Genomic DNA, 21,596 nt, shown 5'->3' with positions numbered 1-21,596 from the left:
CCGAATGCGTGGGTTTTCCCCGGAATAATTCTCTGGGGTGTTCCTTCAAAATCTAAAACTGAATTTATTTTTCTTGTCTGCTCTACATTGTACAGTGTACAGTGATTAATTTAGCTTTCCTGAGAATCCTGGGCTTCCAGAATAAATAAAATAAATGAAAACTTTGTGTGTGTGTTATTTTTCTTTTGCATGCGAAAAAATATTAGTAACAATAATACAGCATTTTTAAAGCGCACTTTATCTGTATAACATTCAAAGACGCTGGTCAAGAACAAGAAGAAAATTTCACTCGATACTTCTTATCTGAAGAGATGGGTTTTGAGAGAATGTTTGAATCGTGAGATGTTATACGTGTCCTTAAGATGTTGAGGCAGAGAGTTCCAGAGGCTGGGTGAAATGTTACTGAATGCCCTGTCCACATAGCTTGATAAACGGGTCAGAGGAACATAGAGCATGCTGCCCGATGACCTCAGACCCGGCCTGACACTACGGGGCTGAATCATGCTCCGTATCATGTAGGTAGGGGCTAGTCCATGGAGAGCCTTGAATGTCAGAAGGATGATAATTCAATCTTTATGTGTGTGTTTCTCTCTCTAGCTGACTGCGATCCAGGCTTTGTATGTCTCGGTGGAGCCATGCAGAAGGATCCAACGGACAACGTCACCGGTCACGTCTGCTCCAAGCGACGCTACTGCCCGGGGGGTACGGCAAACGAGTTCCAATGCGCACAGGGGTACTACTCGGATGTTGAAGGCCTATCTGAATGCAAGATGTGCGAGCCTGGGTTCTACTGTGTGCCGGACGCTGATCCTGTACCCTGTCCCCAAGGTATTTATGAACGAGAACGATAACAAAACAATTACAGGGATGTAATTTCTTAATTTTTTTAACCTAAAATTCATTTTTTTTTCACCCCCCCCCCCCCCAAAAAAAAAAAATAAATCACTTTAAAATTTTTTGGTTTAATACAAATATTTTATAAGTAAGATCAAATTCGGAAGAAAATGAAGATATGAGCATATGGAACACTCCAGATTACAGAGTAGGGCTTTCAAAACCCAAGATAAATGTATATATAGTTGTAAGCAGGCTTCCTGTCAGAAGATTTTGTGCTCGCAAGCTTTCATGCTTTGCGCTCATAGTTAAATTTTTGTTTTCAACAGCCTATCACATCCCTGAAATTAAAAAATATCTGAAATAAAAAAGTTGCATGGCGGTAAGGTGCTGCCACTTCCCAGGCTGTATCGAAATTTGGGTGTGATCCTTGGCTACACGGCAGTAAACGGTTGCACAGGTTGTATGGCTTCTGACTGGCGCAACTAGACGATGATACCCAAGCCTACATCCATATGGACTGTAAAAGGGGTATCCCTGTTTCAGCCCTAGGAGTAGGTGGCAACGACTACTGGAATAAAATAATTGTAGCCCACACCTTGAAGTGGCCTTCCGGCCTTGTGTGTCTGGCGACTTGCATAATTTCTTTTTTTAAAAAGACAAAGATATTGACAATAGGGAGACAACCAACATAGGGCTAGATAGCTCTGTTGGTAGAGCGCCGACACATTAATACGAAGGTTGTTGGTTCGAGTCCAACTTTATTTAACACTTCTTTGTTCAACCCCAAATAACTTCTTTTGTTGTTACAGGGCAATATTGCATCGGTGGTACCGAGTCAAATAGAGATCCCATAGATTGTCCGACGGGAACGTTTGGAAACCGGACTCAACTAACCCTGGAAGATGAGTGTACTATATGTCCAGGAGGTAGGTACCAGGCTATTTATAATTTGCGGTTGACTTATAATGTCATGTTAGTAGCTGAAAATAAAATAAAAAATGCAGAAGAGAAGTAAAAGGGGGAAGATCTAGAGGGAAATATCAAAATAGACAAAAGAAAATTAGAAAACTTTGAAAGAAAAAATTAAAAAGTGAAGAAAATAAAAAAAGAAAAATATATACTGAAATAAATTGTAGAAATGTCCTGAATCTGAATTCGCTTTAAAAAAAAAAAAATGAAAGAAGTTTTGGAAACGCTAAATTAGAATGATGGAAGTTGTGTCCTAAAGGGTATCAACTTAAAAAGGAACTTATGTTTTTTGAATAATTAAGTCCGTAGGTAAATACTGCGAGTGTTTAAAAAAAAACTTTTAATTTTTAATTGAAGGGGTTTTGGAAATGTTAATTCAGAAATGCAGTGATTAGAATAATTGAAGCTGTGACCCAAGGGAATCAATTTAGAAACGGAACTTATGTTTTTTTTTAATTCTTTACTCCGTAGGCAAATTATGCTAGCAGCCTGGCTCTGTATGTCAATTTAAAATCGGAACTGATGGTTTAAAAAAAAATATATTTTCCTCCGTAGGTAAATACTGCGAGCAGCCAGGGTTGACCACCTACAGTGGTCTGATTGTAGCAGGATTCTGGTCTATTACTGGGGCAACCCAAAAAGGCCCCTTTGATGACGTCACCAATCCTGACTTTGGAATATGTCCCGAAGGATACTTCTGTCCTCAAGGATCGGACCATCCAAGTCCATGCCCTCCGGGGACCTACAGGTGAGAGCAATCTATGAAGACCTTCAGGCCTTGCTATTAAGCTTTTTCTTAAAGACACTGGACACAATTGGTAATTGTCAAAGACCAATCTTCTCACTTGGTGTATCTCAACATATACATAAAAAAAAAAAAACTGAAAATTTGAGCTCAATCGGTCATCGAAGTTGCGAGGGAATAATGGAAGAAAAAACGCCCCTGTCGCACTAGTTGTGTGCTTTCAGATGCTTGATTTCGACACCTCAAGATCAAATTCTGAGGTCTCAAAATCAAATTCAAATATTTTAGTGAGAAATTACTTCCTTCTCAAAAGCTTTGTTACTTTAGAGGGAGCCATTTCTCACAATGTTTTATACAATCAACAGCTCTCCATTGATTGTTTGTTAACAAGTAAGTTTTGCCAACAATTATTTGTAGTGATTACCGATAGTTTCCAGTCCCTTAAGTAGCCAACAGGGCTAATAATTTAACTGTTGAATATTACTGTTATTCTCCAGAAGATAGTCAGAGCACACTGATTGAAACCTCGAGCGACAACCGGTTTTTCTCTGAGCCATCACTACTCACAAAAGAGATTTGTCATGGTGTCACTGCAACACCTGTTTCAGACAGGCACTCCAGAGTCGCGCCGAACCAAATTCTAAAAAAAAGTACATGAATAGTTCAATGTCTGAAACAGTAAGGAGAAACTGGACATGCTAGAAGTCGAAAGATGGACTGTTGCAGTCAGTCAAAACCACTCTGGAACGCTTTGGTTTCCGACGTCGACCTTGTCTTGAGCCGAGCCAATGTAAATGTAAAAACTTATGATAAGTTCGCCCGTCTGAAACCAAAATTGATTTGGTTCGACCCAGAGTCATTCCTAATCTATTTGGTTAGGCGCGGCTCGGGGGAACTGTCTGAAACGGGTGTTACTCACTAAGTTGTTATTAATAAACAAGTAATTTATTGCTCAATACTCATAACCGATACTTGACATTATCTCGCTAGTGACTCAACCCACCTACCGTCCGAGGGCTCTTGTTCGGTGTGCCTCCCTGGAAAGTACTGCCCCGTGTACCACGCTACGTCATGGGAAGGTGATTGCGACGCTGGTTGGTATTGTACAAACGGCTCCACCTTACAGAGACCTCTAGTAGCTGCGGAGGGAGGTGAATGCCCTGCAGGTAAGCAAAACTCAATAAAATTATGCTTACCAGAATAAGGTTACCAGCCAAATGACCATGTCACCATGTACCATTTGAGAGTGGTGTCCTGCTCATTTCTGCTTAGCGGAGAGATGTTAAGCAATATGAAATTTTGTCATGGGATGTTCTTTCTCCGTTTTGACCGAAATCCTTTTTTTAAGCACTTTTTAAGTTTGTTTATATTTTTATTTTTTTTAAAATTATTTTATATCTAAAATCAAAATGGATTTTCATTGTTACGTCATCCATTTTCATAAAGTAAGCACCGGAAGGTTAGCATACTATTTCATGTGACATACAGATCTCTGCATACCCTGAGGAATCGCATATGAAGAAGCACTATATTGTAGGAATTTCATATTATTATTTGTTCTCTTCGTTCAAAAGGATTTTATTGTCCGGCCGGTTCACCAGCTCCAGTCAAGTGCCAAGCGGGGACCTACAACAACGAGAGTGGTCAGTCTGTTTGTCTAGATTGTCCAGCGGGTTCTTATTGTATCGAACAGACCACTGACCCAGCAGAGTGTCCAGAGGGCTACTACTGCCCCATCAGTACCCAGACGGCGTACGCTAACGCCTGCCCCGAGGGAAAGTTTAATAACCTGACTGGGAGGTCGTCGCTACAAGATTGTATAGAGTGTCTCCCGACGTAAGTACTATGTCAATTTCTTTTTTATTTTGAGCGCTTTGAGACGCTCGTCAGGTTTAAAAAAACCACTATTCAAGAACTATGTAATATTATTTACTATTGTAATTTTGATTTGGCAAAGTGAAATCTGAACCAACAAAACCATTTCCTTTCCTTTCAGCTACTACTGTGGTACTCCCGGTCTAAGCTGGCCCACCGGTCTCTGCGATGCCGGATGGTACTGTCGTAACAGTTCCCGCTTCGCCCAGCCGACCCAAGCCTACCAAGGAGGGCGCTGTGAGGTCGGGCAGTACTGCCCGCGAGGAAGCTCCCTTCCGCTGTCATGTCTGCCCGGAATGTTCTGCGGGAGTCCGCAGTTGGCTTATCCCAATGGAAGTTGCTCTGCTGGGCATTATTGCGTGGGCGGGGCTTCGGTCGCTGATCCAGAGGGAAGCGTAACGGGTAAATATTTTTGTTTAAATCCTGCTTCAGTAAGTTTGTCTTTGTTCAACCCCAAATCATTTAAAACTTACCCATCCAGTTTCTCTTGTGGTTTATCATTTGATAAACCTGAAAGTTTATCAACATTATTTGATAATATTTGCAGGAAGGATTAATAAAGAGCAATAAAGGTTTTAAAATATTTATTTACTGAAATTTTCGATTATTTTAATGGTGGCTAGTGTGTAAAGCGCTTGCCTCTCACCAATGTCGTCCTGGTTCAATACCCTGCTAAGGCCGTATGTAAGTAGAGTCATGCGTTGGTTCTTTCCTATGCTTTGAGGGTTTTTCTCTGAGCCCTCAGGTTTACCTCCCTCCGGAAAAATTAAACACTATCGATCTCTGGCTTGGCTCCAGGGTCAGATATTAGTTGATGTACTAGGCTGCCAAATGGCATCCTTAAATGCCTGTTGCTTGAACACATTTTTGTGGATCTTGTTTTAGGATTTTTAAGTTTGCCTTTTTTAAAAGCTGTCTTCCTTTGATCTATTTCAGGTGATATTTGCCCGACGGGGCATTACTGTCTGGAAGGAAGTCCTTCCCCTACATCCTGTCCAATCGGGACTTTCGGTAACACCACAGGAAGTGAAGGTAAGGTATAAGTGGAGAAAAATTCTAAGCAATAAATGAGTGAGATACCAGTCTCAGCAATGGTAATTGTACAGTATTTTGGCTGGTACATAAGCTAGTTAAGCACAAGTTTTATATGTTTAGCAATTTTTTGTGCTTACAGGCTTTATGAAATCATGCAGGCTTTATGCAGTAATCTTTTGACCAAACTGTGACATTGTGTGTATTAGCTTTGTGTATTGACAAAATACAACCATTTGAGATTGATTTTGTTTCATTTAGCGAATGTGTATTTTCAAGTGTGTGCGATACAACCTTTTGACCCAAAACAAGATACAACCTTGTGCTGAGCAAATTTACAAGTGTGTGAGGTACGACCATAGAGTTATATGTAAGAACTAGAGGGCGCACTGGTGATGCTTGCTTGCACAATCGCATCGGGTTGCAAGGAGATACGCGCGCCATTCTGTTCGTGCGTTGAATATGAAGTACACATTGGAATTTGTGTTTATTGAACGCTACGCAATGCTGTTTTGTCAACTTACAAAATGGCCGCATAAACACACGCTGTGCGATGCTGTTTTTGTCAGTTCTTATATATAACTCTATGGGTACGACCGTTTGGTCAATCAGTTGCTTCTGATATAAGAAATGCAAATAGGGAGGAAGAAAATACCAATGAAATTTTGAAAAGCAGTAAAAAAAGAAAAAACTGTAACAAACTTTAGTATTATTTTTGTTCCATGCCTGTTTAAAAGGTCTATGTAACTTTTGTAGGACAAAAAACACAATGTCCACAAATTTACACTAAACTTACACAGTTTGAAGATAATGATAGTAGAAAGCTTCCCTGAACATATTACGTGCTGAGGTGCTGTAGTGTTTGGGAAATGAGTAAAACAATGTCATGAGACAAAATTATTTTAATCATTTTTAAACGTATTTTCATGACATTGTTTTACTCATTTCTCAAAAACTACAGCACCTCAGTAAGTAATATTTGAAGGGAAGCTTTCCACTATCATTATCTTCAAACCCTGAAAGTTTAATGAAAATCTATGGACATTTTGAAAAGGTACCCAAATCCTTTAAAAAACATAACTATTGATTTTGAATCCTATTTTTTTCTTTCTGGACAGCTGAGTCTGATTGTTATAACTGCACCCAGGGGATGTACTGTGAGGGTCTCGCAAACACCCAACCAGACGGACCATGTATGTCAGGTTACTACTGCCCACCAGGACAGATTGTCAAGGATCCTTATGACTATCGCTGTCCTCAAGGTAAAGGAACCCGAACATTTACAATTTATGAAAAGCTGATTTAGTGGGAAGTAGAATTACTCTTTTTATCATAAAAGAGGAGTTGTTGGGGAAAATTGTCCTCTTTCTCTAAAGCTACACTAATCCAGAGGGCATTGTTTCTCACAATGATTTATACTATCAACAGCTCTTCAGTCTTCTTTACAAAGTCATTCTAGAGTTATTATCTAAGGTGTTGGGGTTGGGGTTAAAACATTTTATTTGTGGATTTTGATTTTTTTTTACGATTATGCCTTTTTTAATTAATGGTATTTTGATCATTGAGGATTTGCAATTAATGACCTAATACCGCTGAGGCGACGAGATTATCCTCAGGTATAGGTCGGCACGATCGAAATCACACAGAGATGTGATTAAAAAAATAATAATAGTAATAATAATAATATTACTTAGATTTTTTAATGAAAATTAAACCATATAGAATGCCCCACAGTTCAGGTTTTTTCTCAACTTACTTCCTATCACATCTCTGATCCAATCATTTCTTTCTTCCCATCCAGGTCACTTTTGCCCAGAGGGTAGCCACGAGCCAATACGATGTAGCTCTGGCTATTACCAGGATGAAACGGCCAAAGGATCCTGCAAGGGATGTCCGAGCGGCTACTACTGTGATAGTACTCTCAGCCCGGTCCTCTTGTACAACGACTCACTTTGTCTAGAAGGTACGTTTATATTTTTGTACTGTTTAAAGATACTGGACACTATTGGTAATTGTGAAAGACAAGTCTTCACAGTTGGTGTATCTCAACATATGCATAAAATAACAAACTTGTAAAAGTTTGAGCTCAATCGGTCGTCGAAGTTGGGAGATATTAATGAAAGAAAAAAACACCCTTGTCGCACCATGGTCATACGAAGTTGTTTGCTTTCAGATGCTTGATTTCAAATCCTCAAATTCTAAACTTGAGGTCTCTAAATCAAAATTGTGGAAAATTACATCTTTTTTAAAACTTACGTCACTTCAGAGGGAGCTGTTTCTCACGATGTTTTATACTATCAACCTCTCCCCATTACTCGTAATCAAGAAAGGTATTATGATAATAATTATTTTGAGGAATTACCAATAGTGTCCACTGCCTTTAAGAGTTTTGATACCTTTTGTAGTTCAAGTTTTGGCCTTGACATGAATTCCCACTCACTGGGAATGAAGATGTATGTAATATAATTCACCTGTAGAAGTTTCAGCTTCATTAGGCGTCAAAATTTTGAGAATTCTTTTTTAACATCACAGAGCAATTCAGGAGCAAAGTCGTTGTAGATGCTAAATTAAATTTGGTCTCACTGACATACTGAGACAAATATTATTTTTGTAAAATTGTTTTACTCATTTCCCCAAATCTATAGCACCTCAGCAAGAAATCTAAGGGAAGCTTTCTACCATTATCTTTAAACCGTGCAAGTTTACTGTAAATCTGTGGACGTTGTTTTTTTGTGTCGAGATCATGCTGATTTTTGCAACGCTCCCCAATGTGCTGTAACCATGGAGCTAAAGAGGCTAGGACTCGATTTCACAAAGCACTAAAAGTCGTCTTAAGATGAATTTCAAATAATAAACCACAATGGAAACTCGTTTTGAGTTAGCATTGTGACGTACCTCATGCATAAATATTAAGAGAGGCGTATATAAGAATAATTTATCATTAGCCCTTAGATCGGTTTATTTCCTGACATATATATGTATGATTTTCCCCGCAGGTTATTACTGCCCTCCCTTGACGCGCTACGCCACCGAGTTCAAATGCCCCCGAGGGACGTTTGGTAATCGTACCGGTATGAATGCCAGCGATGACTGCAACCCTTGTCCTGGTGGATATTACTGCGACGAAGAGGCCCAGATATCTTACACTAAACTCTGCTCAGCCGGGTAAGAAGTTGTTAAGAAAGGCATTGTCGTTTTTGTTGTGGTTGTTCTCATTAGCAGGGATGTGATTTCTTTGTTTTTAATCAGAAATCCAATATTAAAAAAAAAATTAAAAAAAAAGATTTTCTTCGGAGTGTCACAATAATAGTGCTCTTGAAATGTTTTTTTCCCTTTTTTTTCTTGGATTTTTTACAATTGTTTTCAGGAATTTAATAAAGTCTCCCAAAGCCATACAATTTTCTTGATAGAAGTAAAGCACTCACCAAAAGGAGAGTGTATTCTTGTATTTTTGATGATGCACAGAGTGTGTAAACCTCATGAGTTCAAACATCTTGGAGGTTAGAGGTCTAGAATAAGGGGGAACTTTTTCAGAAATTTTCAAATTCGTCAATCTTATCCTCGAAATATATTCATGTTTCCATTTCACAGGTACTACTGCCGCACCGGTGCCTTCACATCCACTCCTAACCTGACATTAGATGCTAATATCTGCCCTGCTGGCTATTACTGTGTGGAGGGAACCGATGAACCGGTACCCTGCCCACCTGGAACCTTCTCAGATAACACCAAGCTGATGGCTCTGGAAGAATGCAGTAATTGTACGAAAGGTACGCGAGAAGCAGTGTCAGAAAGTTTCATTTTTTCCCCCCATTTTGTCTAGATAAGGTACTGACATCACTTTTTGCAAAATTAGTAAAACAATGCCAGTGAGACGAAATATTTTAGCATGTACATCGTAATTCCCAGTATTGCTAAAAAAATAATTTGATTTATAAAAAAATATTTAGATCATAATTTTTTTTCAAATTCTTTATAATTGTTTATATCTTCAGGTCTGTACTGTCCGGACCAAGCAATGACCGCTCCGGCTGGAGAATGCTTGGCCGGCTACTACTGTCCGGAGGGCTCAAACCGTCTGGATCAGATTGAGTGCCCAGTTGGCAAATACTGCATCAATGGCACGTTTGATCCAACAAACTGCCCAAGAGGTACGTTGAAACTGCACATTGGTTAAAGGCAGTGGACACTATTGGTAATTGTCAAAGACTAGCCTTCACAGTTGGTGTATCTTAACATAAGCATAAAATAACAAACCTGTGAAAATTTGAGCTCAATCGATCATCAAATTTGCGAGATAATAATGAAAGAAAAAAACACCCTTGTCACACGAAGTTGTGTGCGTTTAGATGGTTGATTTCGAGACCTCAAATTCTAAACTTGAGGTCTCGAAATCAAACTCGTGGAAAATTACGTCTTTCTCTAAAACTATGGCACTTCAGAGGGAGCTGTTTCTCACAATGTTTTATACCATTAACCTCTCCCCATTACTCGTCACCAAGAAAGGTTTTATGCCAATAATTATTTTGAGTAATTACCAATAGTGTCCACTGCCTTTAATCTTCCTAGAACAAGGTTCAAATAAAAGCCTGTGGCGTGTCGTGGATGAGCAGACCCAGGCTCAGGGCCCAATTTCATTTAGCCTGTAGGCACAACAATTTGCTTAGCATGAAATTTCTTCCTTAATAAAAACAGGATTACCAACCAAATTTCCATGTGATTTTCAGGATGCGCAAACAACGGCTGAATGCCAGCAACAAGCAATATGCAACAAATTAAAATTTGATTGGTAATCAGTTTTTTATCAAGGAAGAAATGTCATGCTAAGCAAATGTTTGTGCTAACAGGCTGAATGAAATTGGAACCTGGTGTTTTCAGAAGAAGAGTGTGGGTTTGAATCCTGGTCATGATATGTGTGCCCTTGAGCAAGGCACTCAACCATAATTGCTTCGTAAAAAGTTGGGAAGTCTGCTTTACCAGCCCGGCTCCTAGTGGATGATACCCATGGCTGTACATCATTACAGACTGTGAAGGGGGTGACCCTGTTTCAGCCCCAGGAGTAGGTGGCTACATGCCCCTGGTGGAAGTAGCCTTCTCCTAGTGCAATCTGCTCTACCAAACAGGCTCCTGCCTAGTGGATGAAACCCATGCCTTCATGAATCCTTAATAACTGTGAAGGGGGTAACCCTGTTTCAGCCCCAGGAATAGGTGGCTCCTAGTGGATGATACCCATGGCTGTACATCATTACAGACTGTGAAGGGGGTGACCCTGTTTCAGCCCCAGGAGTAGGTGGCTACATGCCCCTGGTGGCAGTAGCCTTCTCCTAGTGCAATCTGCTCTACCAAACAGGCTCCTGCCTAGTGGATGATAACTATGCCTACATCCTTACAGACTGTGAAGGGGGTGACCCTGATTCAGCCCCAGGAGTAGGTGGCAGTAGCCCCTGGTGCCCTTTTGATGCTTAGACGATCTCTCATAATTAAAACCAAACTTTAAGAAATGGATTGGAGAGACAATATTTTTCTTTAGAGATTGTTTTGAGCAAGAAAGGTCTTTACAAAGCCAAAAATTGTACACAGACTGGACATGGTTTATAAGCTACTGGTGGTTTTGTCTCTTGTTGTTTAGTGACTTATAAAGCTTTTATAACAATTTAAGGACTTGAAATCACTGAAGCCAATTTCATAAAAAGCTAAGATTGATCATAACTGTATCAATCTCAATTGCTGAGAATGATGTCATTATGCAAATGACTATAGTAATAAAATGAGTCTTAATGCTTTGTGGAATCAATCCCAGAAGTCACAAATTATGGATGATTTTTGTCTTTCGTTGTCTAGGAACTTACAACAATGATACGATGAAGGCAGCGGAGATTGAATGTTACGACTGCTCCGGAGGTCATTACTGCGAGACGGAAGGACTGACTGAACCAACGGGAGAGTGTGGTGTTGGTATGTATCCATCAACCACCAAGATATATTTCATTGAACTTTTTAATGCGTTCGATTAGCTTCCCTGTGTCGAGCCCGTTGTGCTCATTCGGGTGAGCCCCTGACAATAGCTTATCGAACGACGTCAAAGAGCTAATCGAACGATTTCATGCACCTCAGGCCAGCCCCAAGTGACCCATTCCACAAACAGGGCACTTGGGGCTGACGAGGGTGAGCCCCTGGAATCGTCAAAGCTATTCGAACGTACCTGGGGCAGACTGGGGTCGACCCGGGGAGCTAATCGAACACACCCTATGATAAAATAAATATAAAAGTGGTGAGAGACTTTCTTCTGAAGATGTTAGGTGCTGTATAAATACAGTTATATTTTGTTCTAGTTGTCAGACCCACCCTGTCTAATTGTTCCTTGTAATAAGGTCTGCACCACTCTTTGAATGCAAATTAGCTTTAGTCCCCAAGGTATAAACCCACCATGAAACCACTGATCCATGTCTTTCTTCTCGTAGTACGTGTTAACATTAGTTGCTAATAGTTTAATTTACATCGTTGCTACATTGCAGATTTCATCTGTACTTTGACTTTCAGCAGACATTTTATTCTTCAAGAAAGGATTCTACTCAAGTTAAATCTTCTAAGAAAGGCGCTGTATAAATAAGATGTTATTATTTACACTTGTCTGTTTTTCCCTTCAGGATATTTCTGTCCACCAGGCACCATCGAGCAAGAGCCAGTAGACAATGAGTGCTACGTCGGTTACTACTGTCCAGGAGGGGTGGCATACCCCATCCCGTGCCCCAACTACACCGAGGCGAATCAGACCAAGTCCTCTAGCTGTAATCTCTGCCCTCAGGGCTACTACTGCCCTGAGCCTGGAGTGAGACACTACTGCCCTCAAGGGTACTACTGCCCGGCTGGTACAGGTAAGGTCAATATTCATCTGTCATGTTCTTCTTGTGTTAGTACATTGTTGTTTATCAAAAGTTTGAAACAAACTATTTATCAATTTTGACATTATATTGTCTTAAGTTAAAGGCACCAGACACCTTTGGTAATTGGTGTATCCAAACTACATGCTTAAAGGCAGTGGACACTATTGGTAATTGGTGTATCCCAACATACATGCTTAAAGGCAGTGGACACTATTGGTAATTGGTGTATCCCAACATACATGCTTAAAGGCAGTGGATACTATTGGTAATTGGTGTATCCCAACATACATGCTTAAAGGCAGTGGACACTATTGGTAATTGGTGTATCCCAACATACATGCTTAAAGGCAGTGGACACTATTGGTAATTGGTGTATCCCAACACACATGCGTAAAGGCAGTGGACACTATTGGTAATTGGTGTATCCCAACATACATGCTTAAAGGCAGTGGACACTATTGGTAATTGTCAAAGGCTTACTCTTCACAGTTGGTGTGTCTCAACATATGCATAAAATAACAAACTTGTGAAAATTTTAGCTCAATTGGTCGTCGAAGTTGCGAGATAATAATGAAAGAAAAAAACACCCTTGTCACGAAGTTGTGTGCTTTCAGATGCTTGATTTCGAGACCTCAAATTCTAAATCTGAGGTTTTGAAATCAAATTCGTGGAAAACTACTTTCTTGAAACTACGTCACTTCAGAGGGACCTGTTTCTTACAAGGTTTTATACTATCAACCTCTCCCCATTACTCGTAACAAGAAAGGTTTTATGATAATAATTATTTTGAGTAATTACCAATAGTGTCCACTGCCTTTAAAATAACATATCTGTCAAATATTTGGACTCAATTGGTCATCGTAGTTAAAAGAGAATAATGAAAGAAAAAACCTTGTTGCACAAATGTGTGTTCCTACAGATTTTTACTCTGTTGGGATTTAAACCCATAACCCCTACATTCCTACAGCAGGTGTTTATAAAACTCACTGGTCATGAATAATTTTTTTTTTTAATCCATTTGAAGGTGTTGACTGGGAAGCCTGCCCTCGTGGGACCTACAGCGACCAGGAGGGTTTGTACTCTCGCGACCAGTGCAAGCCGTGCAAAGCGGGCTACTACTGTGGCGGTGAACATCTCAGCGTGGAAACCAACCAGTGCGCCGCAGGGTACTACTGCGTCTTCGGTGTGGATCGGCCGGAGCCCGACGGGGATAACTCAACGTCGTGCTCGTACTTTGATGGGCGACAGACCGGGTATGGAGGGAAGTGCCCCATTGGGCATTTCTGCGAAGTGGGCACGATCTATCCAGAACCCTGCTTAGCTGGAACGTATGCCCCAGATGAAGGCATGGATGCATGCTTAGCATGTGAACCAGGTAGGGTTAAGAATTATTGTAAGCAGTCTCTGACTGTAATTTTCCAGGCAAATTGGAAGCAACCAACTGCCGTGCATGCTACAGGAACACTTTGGTAGCACACATTTTTTCAAACAATGTTCTTTAGATTTTTGTAAAGATATTCATTTTACAAATTCCAATATACATGTATGGATGAAAAATTGAGAATAAACTCACAAATGTTTCAGTGACGTTTCACTACTTCAAAGAATGTGTTACAATTCCCAAGAAATTTATGAGAAAAATTAAATGTGAATGGATTCTCTTCTTGGAGACACTTAAACATAGCTTTGTTTTTTGGATGGGAGGTAAAGCCATTGGTCCCATGTGTTGTGTAACGCATGTAAAAGAACACAGTGCACTTAACGAAAAGAGGAGGGGTTCCCCTCGGTGTTCCTGGCTGTGGCTGCTGTATGCGCCGTAGCACCTTGTAAAACCTTATAAGGTGCTACATAATTAGGTCTCAGAATTCATAACTCAAATAACAAATATTTCTGTATAATATATATACCAAGCTCCTTGACCTTGTTTGGTAGATACGTGCGCTATATAAGACTTCGATAATATTATTATATTATTTTATAATATGATCTCATTTCAGGTTACTACTGTCCGCAAGGGTCATCCGCGTACTCTGACAAGCCGTGTCTGTCCGGTCACTACTGCCCGGAGTCTACAGAGTCAGACACTCAGTTCCCCTGTCCAATCGGTACCTTCAACAATCTGACCAAGAGCATCAACGATAGTGACTGCGTCAACTGCACAGGTAAGATCTCCAGTCTGATAATACTGCTTAATAACTTTTAAAACTCCGGTATCCGCCGCAAGCAGCGCTCATGGCACTGCTGTCCAAAAACACAACCAATAAGCAATGAAAGTATTATAGTTAACAACATGCTTCTTAAAGTACTTTGAGTTTTTAAACTGTTCTTGAGTATGCCAAGTGAGATCGAAAAGGTTTAGGAAGGGAGTTCCAAAGCCTTGGTGCTGCACTCTGAAAATTTCTCTCCCCCCTTCGTTGATTTGTCGTTTTTTTCTGAAGGAGTTTGGAATGAGTTTGTGCTTAGCACTTATCCTCAGCTGACATGAACCTTGATCTTGTATACATAGGCTGGGGATTAAGCTTTTTTTCTGTCTCTGCCCCTCAGCTATGGAATAAACTTCCCTCTCGTGTTAGGAACTCAAGTGATCTCACTGGTTTCTAAATGTATTATGTGTTTATCCAGTCTCTCTTATCCGGTCTTTTTTGGCTTTCTATCCACTTCCCTTTTCCAGCACTTTGCATCCTATGGTTATAATAGGCATTCACTATTTGTTATGTATTTTTCATATTGACAGGTGGATCATACTGCGCCAGCAACGGCCTCCCGAACCCTACCGACATCTGCCAAGGCGGTTTCTACTGCAGTGGGGGTGCCTCCGAGGCTGCCCCCTCTGGAGACGGAGGTGCCATGTGCATGGCTGGCTACTACTGCCCAGCGGGAGCGTCCTACGCCATTCCCTGTCCAGGGGGAGAGTACTGCGCCGGGGAGGGATTGAACCAGACATCAGGGATTTGTGATGCTGGGTTTTATTGTACTATAAAGGCTGTGGTGCCTAACCCAGAGGATGGGGTGACAGGTTAGTAACCAAGTTTGTTTTTGTCTTCCACTTTCTCAGGGTGCTAGCAAATTATTCCTGGTCTTCAGGCAAACTGTTAAGGCCGAGTCACGCTGCAGCGATAACTAAAACAATACATTCATGGCGCAAGGAGAACGCATTCTATTGGTTGAATGAGCGTTTGCGTATTCTGCGTGGAGCAATTCAACCAACAGAATGCGTTCTCTTTGAGTCAGGATCATTTTCGTTATCGCTGCAGTGTGACTCAGGGACCTTTTCAATATTAGTTCAGAATAAACGGCTCGTAATTACTGTCCCGAACAAGGTTTTTTATCTGCTGTTATCTCACCTTGGTTCAAATTGGGTGTCGGAGAAACCATGGGAGAAGTTGTCCTGTATTGTCCCGTTGTTTTTTTGTGCTTTGTCTTTCACGTTCTCAAGTTGCTTGAAAATGATACATGTAACTCCTGGCTTTCGGGCAAGCTGTTAGGGAACTTTTAAAAATTGTTCCAGGACAATCTGTAAATAATTACTGTCCAGGACAAGGATGTATACCCGCCCTTAATTCACCTTGTTTTAAACAAGGTTGTCAAGGGGAAACCAGAGGAGAAGTTGTCCTGTGTTGTTCCGTTAGTTTCTCGTGATTTGTTTTTCACTTTCTCAAGGCGCTAGAAAATGATTAACCATGGCCCTCAGGAAAACTTTTAAACATTCCTGGAACGTTCTCAACGCCTTCGGCAGCCTTTTATGTGTTTCAAGGGGACTAAACAAACACACTACCGGGATGGTAGTGCAGTCTGCTCTACCAGCTAGGCTTACTAGTGGATGATATCCATGCCTACATCCTCACAGACTGAACATTGCCACAACAATCAACGCATCAAAGTGAAAAGTTCTAAGGGATGTTGCAAGACAGCAGCCCTGTGTAAATTCCCTATTTTGAGGGAAAATCTTTCCTCACAAACCTCATGTTATTTTCTCCTCAGGTAACTTCTGCCCCAAGGGCGCCTACTGCCCTCCCCAGAGTGCTTCGGAGCAGCTTTGCAACCCGGGCTTTTACCTCAATAGCACCCACAACAATGACAGCTCAGCATGCTTGCTGTGTGATGCTGGCCATTACTGTTCCGGGGAGGGTAACCCTGAACCGACCAATGTGTGTGATGCTGGGTTTTATTGCCCCCCGGGACAGGAAGAGCCGACGCCTGATGCTTACAATTGCACACAAGGTATGTATTTATAGTTTACACTCTGAATTACTTATATTCTAGTTCTGCAATTAATTTGTCAAAATATTTAATAAATTAAAACTTACTTTTTTTTTTAATGATGTACTTTTATTGTATCTGTTTCTAGTCTTCTAATTTTTTGTGCTGTCTGAAATTAACGGTTTTTGAGAATAATTTTGTTCTATTTTTAAAGGCACTGAACCATTTGATTTTCAAAGACCAGTATTCTCACTTGGTGAATCTAAACATTATATGCATAAAATAACAAACCTGTGAAAATTTGGACTCAATTGGTCATTGAAGTTGCAAGAAAATGACGAAAGAAAAAACACCCTTGTTGTTCAAAATAGTGTGCTTTCAGATAGGAATAAAAGGCTTCTGGCCAGAAGACTTTTATTATTTTAGTGAGAAATTACCTCTTTCTCAAAAACTACGTAACTTCAGCAAAGGGAGTCGTTTCTCACAATGTTTTATACGATCAACAGCTCTCCGTTGCTCGTTACCAAGTAAGGTTTTATGCTAATATATATTTTGACTATAACCAAACCTGTACAGTGCCTTTAAAACTCCATATTCTTGTACTGCAATTAATTTATCATAATATAAAAATAATGTGTCAAATTTTACTGGTTTTTTTTTTCCTCAAAGATTGTAATTTGATTGTATTTGTTTTTACATGACTAACTTAGTCGCCAACTAGAATTGTGTTATTTTGGATTTTTTGTTTCCTATTTTTATTATAAATTCTTTTTAGTAGAAAATGACAAATTAAAACAAAATCTAAAATTGTGTTGGTTGGATAGCCCGGTTTGAAAATATTTTGGAAAGGAACTTTAAATTTGGAAAAAGATAATAATGAACCATTCTTGTATAGCGCACATCACAATCACAGAGAAGTATCTAATGCGCTTATGAAAGCATTAATAATTAAGAACGGCCTCTTATCAACAACATATTTCTTGTTCTTTTGTTACCAGGTCACTTCTGTCCGGAGGCTTCCACGGAGCCGCTTCGCTGCGAGTCCGGAACCTACCAAGATGAGATCGGTCAGTCAGGATGCAAAGATTGTCCAGAGGGTTACTACTGTGATAACACCATTGAACCTGTGGTACTATACCAAAACTCGTACTGCCCAACAGGTATGTAGAAAATGCATCAGATATATTTATCAAATAAGTTTTCGTTTTTCCTCCCACATCTTAATCTAAAACGGCCTTCCTTGTCTTCTCTCCATTGGGTTCTTGGCTGGTACAGTGATTAAGTTTGCTTTTCTGAAAGTCTTAATTAATGAAATGAAAATTAAATAAAAATTAATTATGGCCTCATCTAACATTTGTCATATTTAAAGGCACCGGATACCTTTGGTAATTGTCAAAGACCAGTATCCCCACTTGGTGTATCCCAACATTATGCATAAAAGTACAAACCTGTGAAAATTTGAACTTAATTTGTCATCGAAGTTGCGAGAGAATAATGGAAAAAAAACACCCTTGTTGCACAAGTTGTGTACTTTCAGATGCCTTGAATTCGAGACCTCAGCTGAGGTCTCTTATTAAATTCAAATATTTTAGTGAGAAATTACTTTTTTCTCAAAAACTACGTTACTTCAGAGGGAGCTGTTTCTCACAATGTTTTACACTATCAACAATGATCAACAGCTCTCCATTGCTCGTTACCAAGTCAGTTTTTATGACAATAATTATTTTGAGTAAATACCAATAGTGTCCACTGCCTTTAAGTTTGTTTTCTTATTTTTTATTGCCCTTGGAAAATTCAGAAAAAATTGTCATTTAATAGCCTGAAATGTGTATTAAAGCCTACACCATGTGTATAGCCCTTGTACTCATTAAAATATTCCTACTTTTTTTCCAAGGACCAAATATCATGTCTGAACTAGCTCTCTCTCTCTCTTGTGCAACTTTGCAGGTTTCTACTGCCCTCCCAAGACGAAGTTCGCAACAGAGTTTGCATGCCCCAATGGTACCTTTGGTAACTTGACTCACCGAAATGACGTTGGGGATTGCGAACCTTGCAGAGCGGGACAGTACTGCGAGACGGAAGGGTTATCTGAACCTACTGGAGATTGCTACGCAGGTAAAGGATTATATCTCTATCTTTAATCTGGATTATTTCTCAGATCACGGCTTTATATAATAGAGCACTGAGATTAAACTTTGATGAGTTGTTAATGCTGATCAAAGCTTAAATGCATTGAAAAAAGCCAGTGGATGATTCCAATGCCTACATCCTTACGGACTGTGAAGGGGGGGGGGGGGTAACACTGTTTCAGCCCCAGGAGTAGGTGGCAACGTGCCCTTGGTGGCAGCTGACCTGTGTCGATAGCCAAAATCAGTCAAGTGTAGCCCTCATCTTTAAGTAGCCGTCCGACCTTGTGAGAAAAAGAACTGATTTTGGTTGTTAAACCAAAATTGAGGGTATTGTGTTTTCATACTGAAATTTGTGCATGTTTTTTACTATTTTCTCCTGACTCATAAAACAGGTTAAGCCTAAATTTTCACAGGTTTGTAGTTATTTATCGTAACATGAACACTTTTTTGTCGGCTCTACCAATTCTTTAGAATACCTTTTTAAGAAGTGGATTCGGCTTAAAAAAGGAAGAGAGCATGGGCGATGAACTTGTTAAATTGTTTTACTTTGCCTGACAAGTTCGGTTGACTCTTTCACTCACCTCAGGTTATTTCTGCACCAGTGGATCCAACACCCCAACACCGACCATCGGAAGTAACGCCGATGAGTGCCCGGCTGGGTTCTACTGCGGGAATGGGACGGCCACCCCGGAGGCGTGTCCACCCGGTACATATAACCCCTTCATTAGGAGGGTGTCGATGGATGACTGCTTTAGCTGCGACGGTAAACACTACTGCCCCGACTACAACATGACTGCTGTAGGAGCGCTCTGTAACCCAGGTAGGTCTTCTCTTTTCATTTTCATTTCAAACACAAATGTTGAGTACAGATGGACCAGTTCTATTTAGAGCCACCATCTATTGAGAGAAAAACACAAAATATGTAAATATGTATTGAAAGTGCCTTGAGCAACACTGAGTGACGGACGTGCGTTATATATAATGAGAAGGGTAGATGGCCTTAGTTGATCCGAACCGGATCTTCTTCAGAGGCATAAAACAAGTACAAACAAATACATCCATTTATAGAAAAAGAGAGGGGAAAGGGATTAAGGGAAGGATGCAGAAAGAAGCAGGAAAATCCATTATATATTATATCGTTGCGGAACCCGCTGCCAAAACATAGGATTAAAACTGCCTCTAGCTACCGGGCAATGTCGGTAGTCTAGTTAATAAGACACTGCTCTAGCATTGCAAGGGTCGTGGGTTGGAATCCCACCCCAGTAATATGCCTGTGATATTTTTTTACAGGACTCGGGAAAGTACTTGTAATACAGTGCTATCACACATCGGTGTTTTGGTAAAGAACAAACAAAGTTAACACCATTATATATTGATTTTTTAGGGTTGAACAAAGAATTGACTAGAGTGGGATTCGGACCAACAACCTCCGGATTAACGTGCCGGCGTTCTACCAACTGAGCTATCTAGCCCTATATTGGCGGTGTCCCCATTTTGTCAATGTCTTTGTTCGGGGGTGCCAGTCAGAAGCCATACAACCGTTAACTGCCTTGTAGCCAGGGATCACAACCTGGGAAGCGGCAGCAAGGGGATCACCTTAAGGGGATGGGACTTTTTGTTTCAGATAACGTTAATCCGGAGGTCGTTGGTTCGAATCCCAAAAATCATTTGAAAATTTACCCAGTCAGTTTCCCTTGTGGTTTATATTGATACCATTATTTATTTTGACTCCCATAGGATACTACTGTGCATCAGGGGCTGATAACGCAGAGTACCAGGAATGCCCAGAGGGTCATTACTGTGAGCAGGGAACCGACGTACCACAGCCATGCCCACCAGGGATGTGGTCCGACGTCAAAACATTAACGTCTGAGAGTGAATGCTACAATTGCACTGGTGAGTTTAACATTGATGATACCCGTGACTAAACCAGGCTGGTCGACCATTGGTTGACTACTGTGGTTGACCATTTGGAACCTGCCTCGAGCCCATGGTTTCTTCACTGGTCCCAACAGCATGTTCCATTCTAACATGTGTAAAGCGCAGAGGGGAACCAGTGACACTATAGCGAAAAGGTGGAAGGTTGACTAGACTTCCAAATGAGTCGTGCGAGTGAGTGCATCACTGCGATGTACGTTGCTGGTCAGTAGTCAACCATGGGTCGACTAAATGTGCCCACTCGAACTTGCTCCAAGATGAGAAAAAATAGTACACTTTTTTTATTTCTGTAGTTTTGTATTTCTGGTAATGCACAGAGTGCAATTGTAACATCAAGATTGCAACCTCATACATTGTGATTGCTGGGAGATTTGGGTCTAGAATAAAGAACTATGATGTATCATATTTTGTCAGATCTCATCCCTGAAAATATTTGCTTAATGAGATTGCAGCATTCAAAATAAGCAGCATTGACTGTGACAGTTTTGTTTTCAGATTGAAACAAATAATTTTTAGTTTTGATAATTATTCCCGGTACTTTCCTTTCAATTCTTCCGCAGCCGGGTTCTTCTGTCCACTGAGCGGCATGACCACAGTCATCGAGGAGTGCTGGGGCGGGTTCTACTGCCCCGGTGCTGACACTGCCCCCAATCCCGTCAACTATCGGTGCCCCGCGGGCGTACACTGCCCCAACGGTAGCGGAATCTACATGGAGTGTGCAGCGGGGACGTTTACGGACTACATCGGGGCGTCAGAGTGCGGTGTCTGCCCCGAGGGATCCTACTGCCTGCCTGTTGCCCCTGAGAATGCGTCCTTGGCGTATCAGCCCTGCCCTGCTGGGTACTATTGCCCTTATGGTAAGATGTCACTTCTAGAAATGGATGGATTACCCATAACACACTTTTGTTTGAGATCAGTGTTCTCACTTGGTGTATCCCATCATAAGCATAAAATAACAAGCCTGTGAAAATTTGGGCTCAATCGGTC

The 21,596-nt window shown here is 40.7% G+C and overlaps 1 protein-coding gene across 1 annotated transcript in view; it reads left to right on the top strand.

Moving 5' to 3' along the window:
• Nucleotides 1–21,596, top strand: part of LOC117301698 — a 154,151-nt gene that overhangs the window by 35,670 nt on the left and 96,885 nt on the right. Inside the window, exons 29-51 of the mRNA XM_033785724.1 lie at nucleotides 598–828; nucleotides 1,647–1,763; nucleotides 2,362–2,554; nucleotides 3,542–3,717; nucleotides 4,126–4,387; nucleotides 4,548–4,828; nucleotides 5,363–5,458; nucleotides 6,577–6,720; nucleotides 7,260–7,421; nucleotides 8,455–8,623; nucleotides 9,050–9,228; nucleotides 9,454–9,609; nucleotides 11,300–11,413; nucleotides 12,106–12,333; nucleotides 13,367–13,717; nucleotides 14,340–14,504; nucleotides 15,077–15,358; nucleotides 16,324–16,563; nucleotides 17,541–17,702; nucleotides 18,490–18,657; nucleotides 19,258–19,491; nucleotides 20,409–20,567; nucleotides 21,170–21,466. Of these exons, the coding sequence (XP_033641615.1) occupies nucleotides 598–828; nucleotides 1,647–1,763; nucleotides 2,362–2,554; nucleotides 3,542–3,717; nucleotides 4,126–4,387; nucleotides 4,548–4,828; nucleotides 5,363–5,458; nucleotides 6,577–6,720; nucleotides 7,260–7,421; nucleotides 8,455–8,623; nucleotides 9,050–9,228; nucleotides 9,454–9,609; nucleotides 11,300–11,413; nucleotides 12,106–12,333; nucleotides 13,367–13,717; nucleotides 14,340–14,504; nucleotides 15,077–15,358; nucleotides 16,324–16,563; nucleotides 17,541–17,702; nucleotides 18,490–18,657; nucleotides 19,258–19,491; nucleotides 20,409–20,567; nucleotides 21,170–21,466 (4,566 nt within the window). The remainder of the gene's footprint in view (nucleotides 1–597; nucleotides 829–1,646; nucleotides 1,764–2,361; nucleotides 2,555–3,541; nucleotides 3,718–4,125; nucleotides 4,388–4,547; nucleotides 4,829–5,362; nucleotides 5,459–6,576; nucleotides 6,721–7,259; nucleotides 7,422–8,454; nucleotides 8,624–9,049; nucleotides 9,229–9,453; nucleotides 9,610–11,299; nucleotides 11,414–12,105; nucleotides 12,334–13,366; nucleotides 13,718–14,339; nucleotides 14,505–15,076; nucleotides 15,359–16,323; nucleotides 16,564–17,540; nucleotides 17,703–18,489; nucleotides 18,658–19,257; nucleotides 19,492–20,408; nucleotides 20,568–21,169; nucleotides 21,467–21,596) is intronic.

Source organism: Asterias rubens, chromosome 17 (genome assembly GCF_902459465.1).
Source record: "Asterias rubens chromosome 17, eAstRub1.3, whole genome shotgun sequence".
NCBI classification, from domain to species: domain Eukaryota; kingdom Metazoa; phylum Echinodermata; class Asteroidea; order Forcipulatida; family Asteriidae; genus Asterias; species Asterias rubens.
The sequence above is the reverse complement of the archived record's forward strand: the minus strand, read 5'-3'. Positions and strand labels throughout refer to the sequence as shown.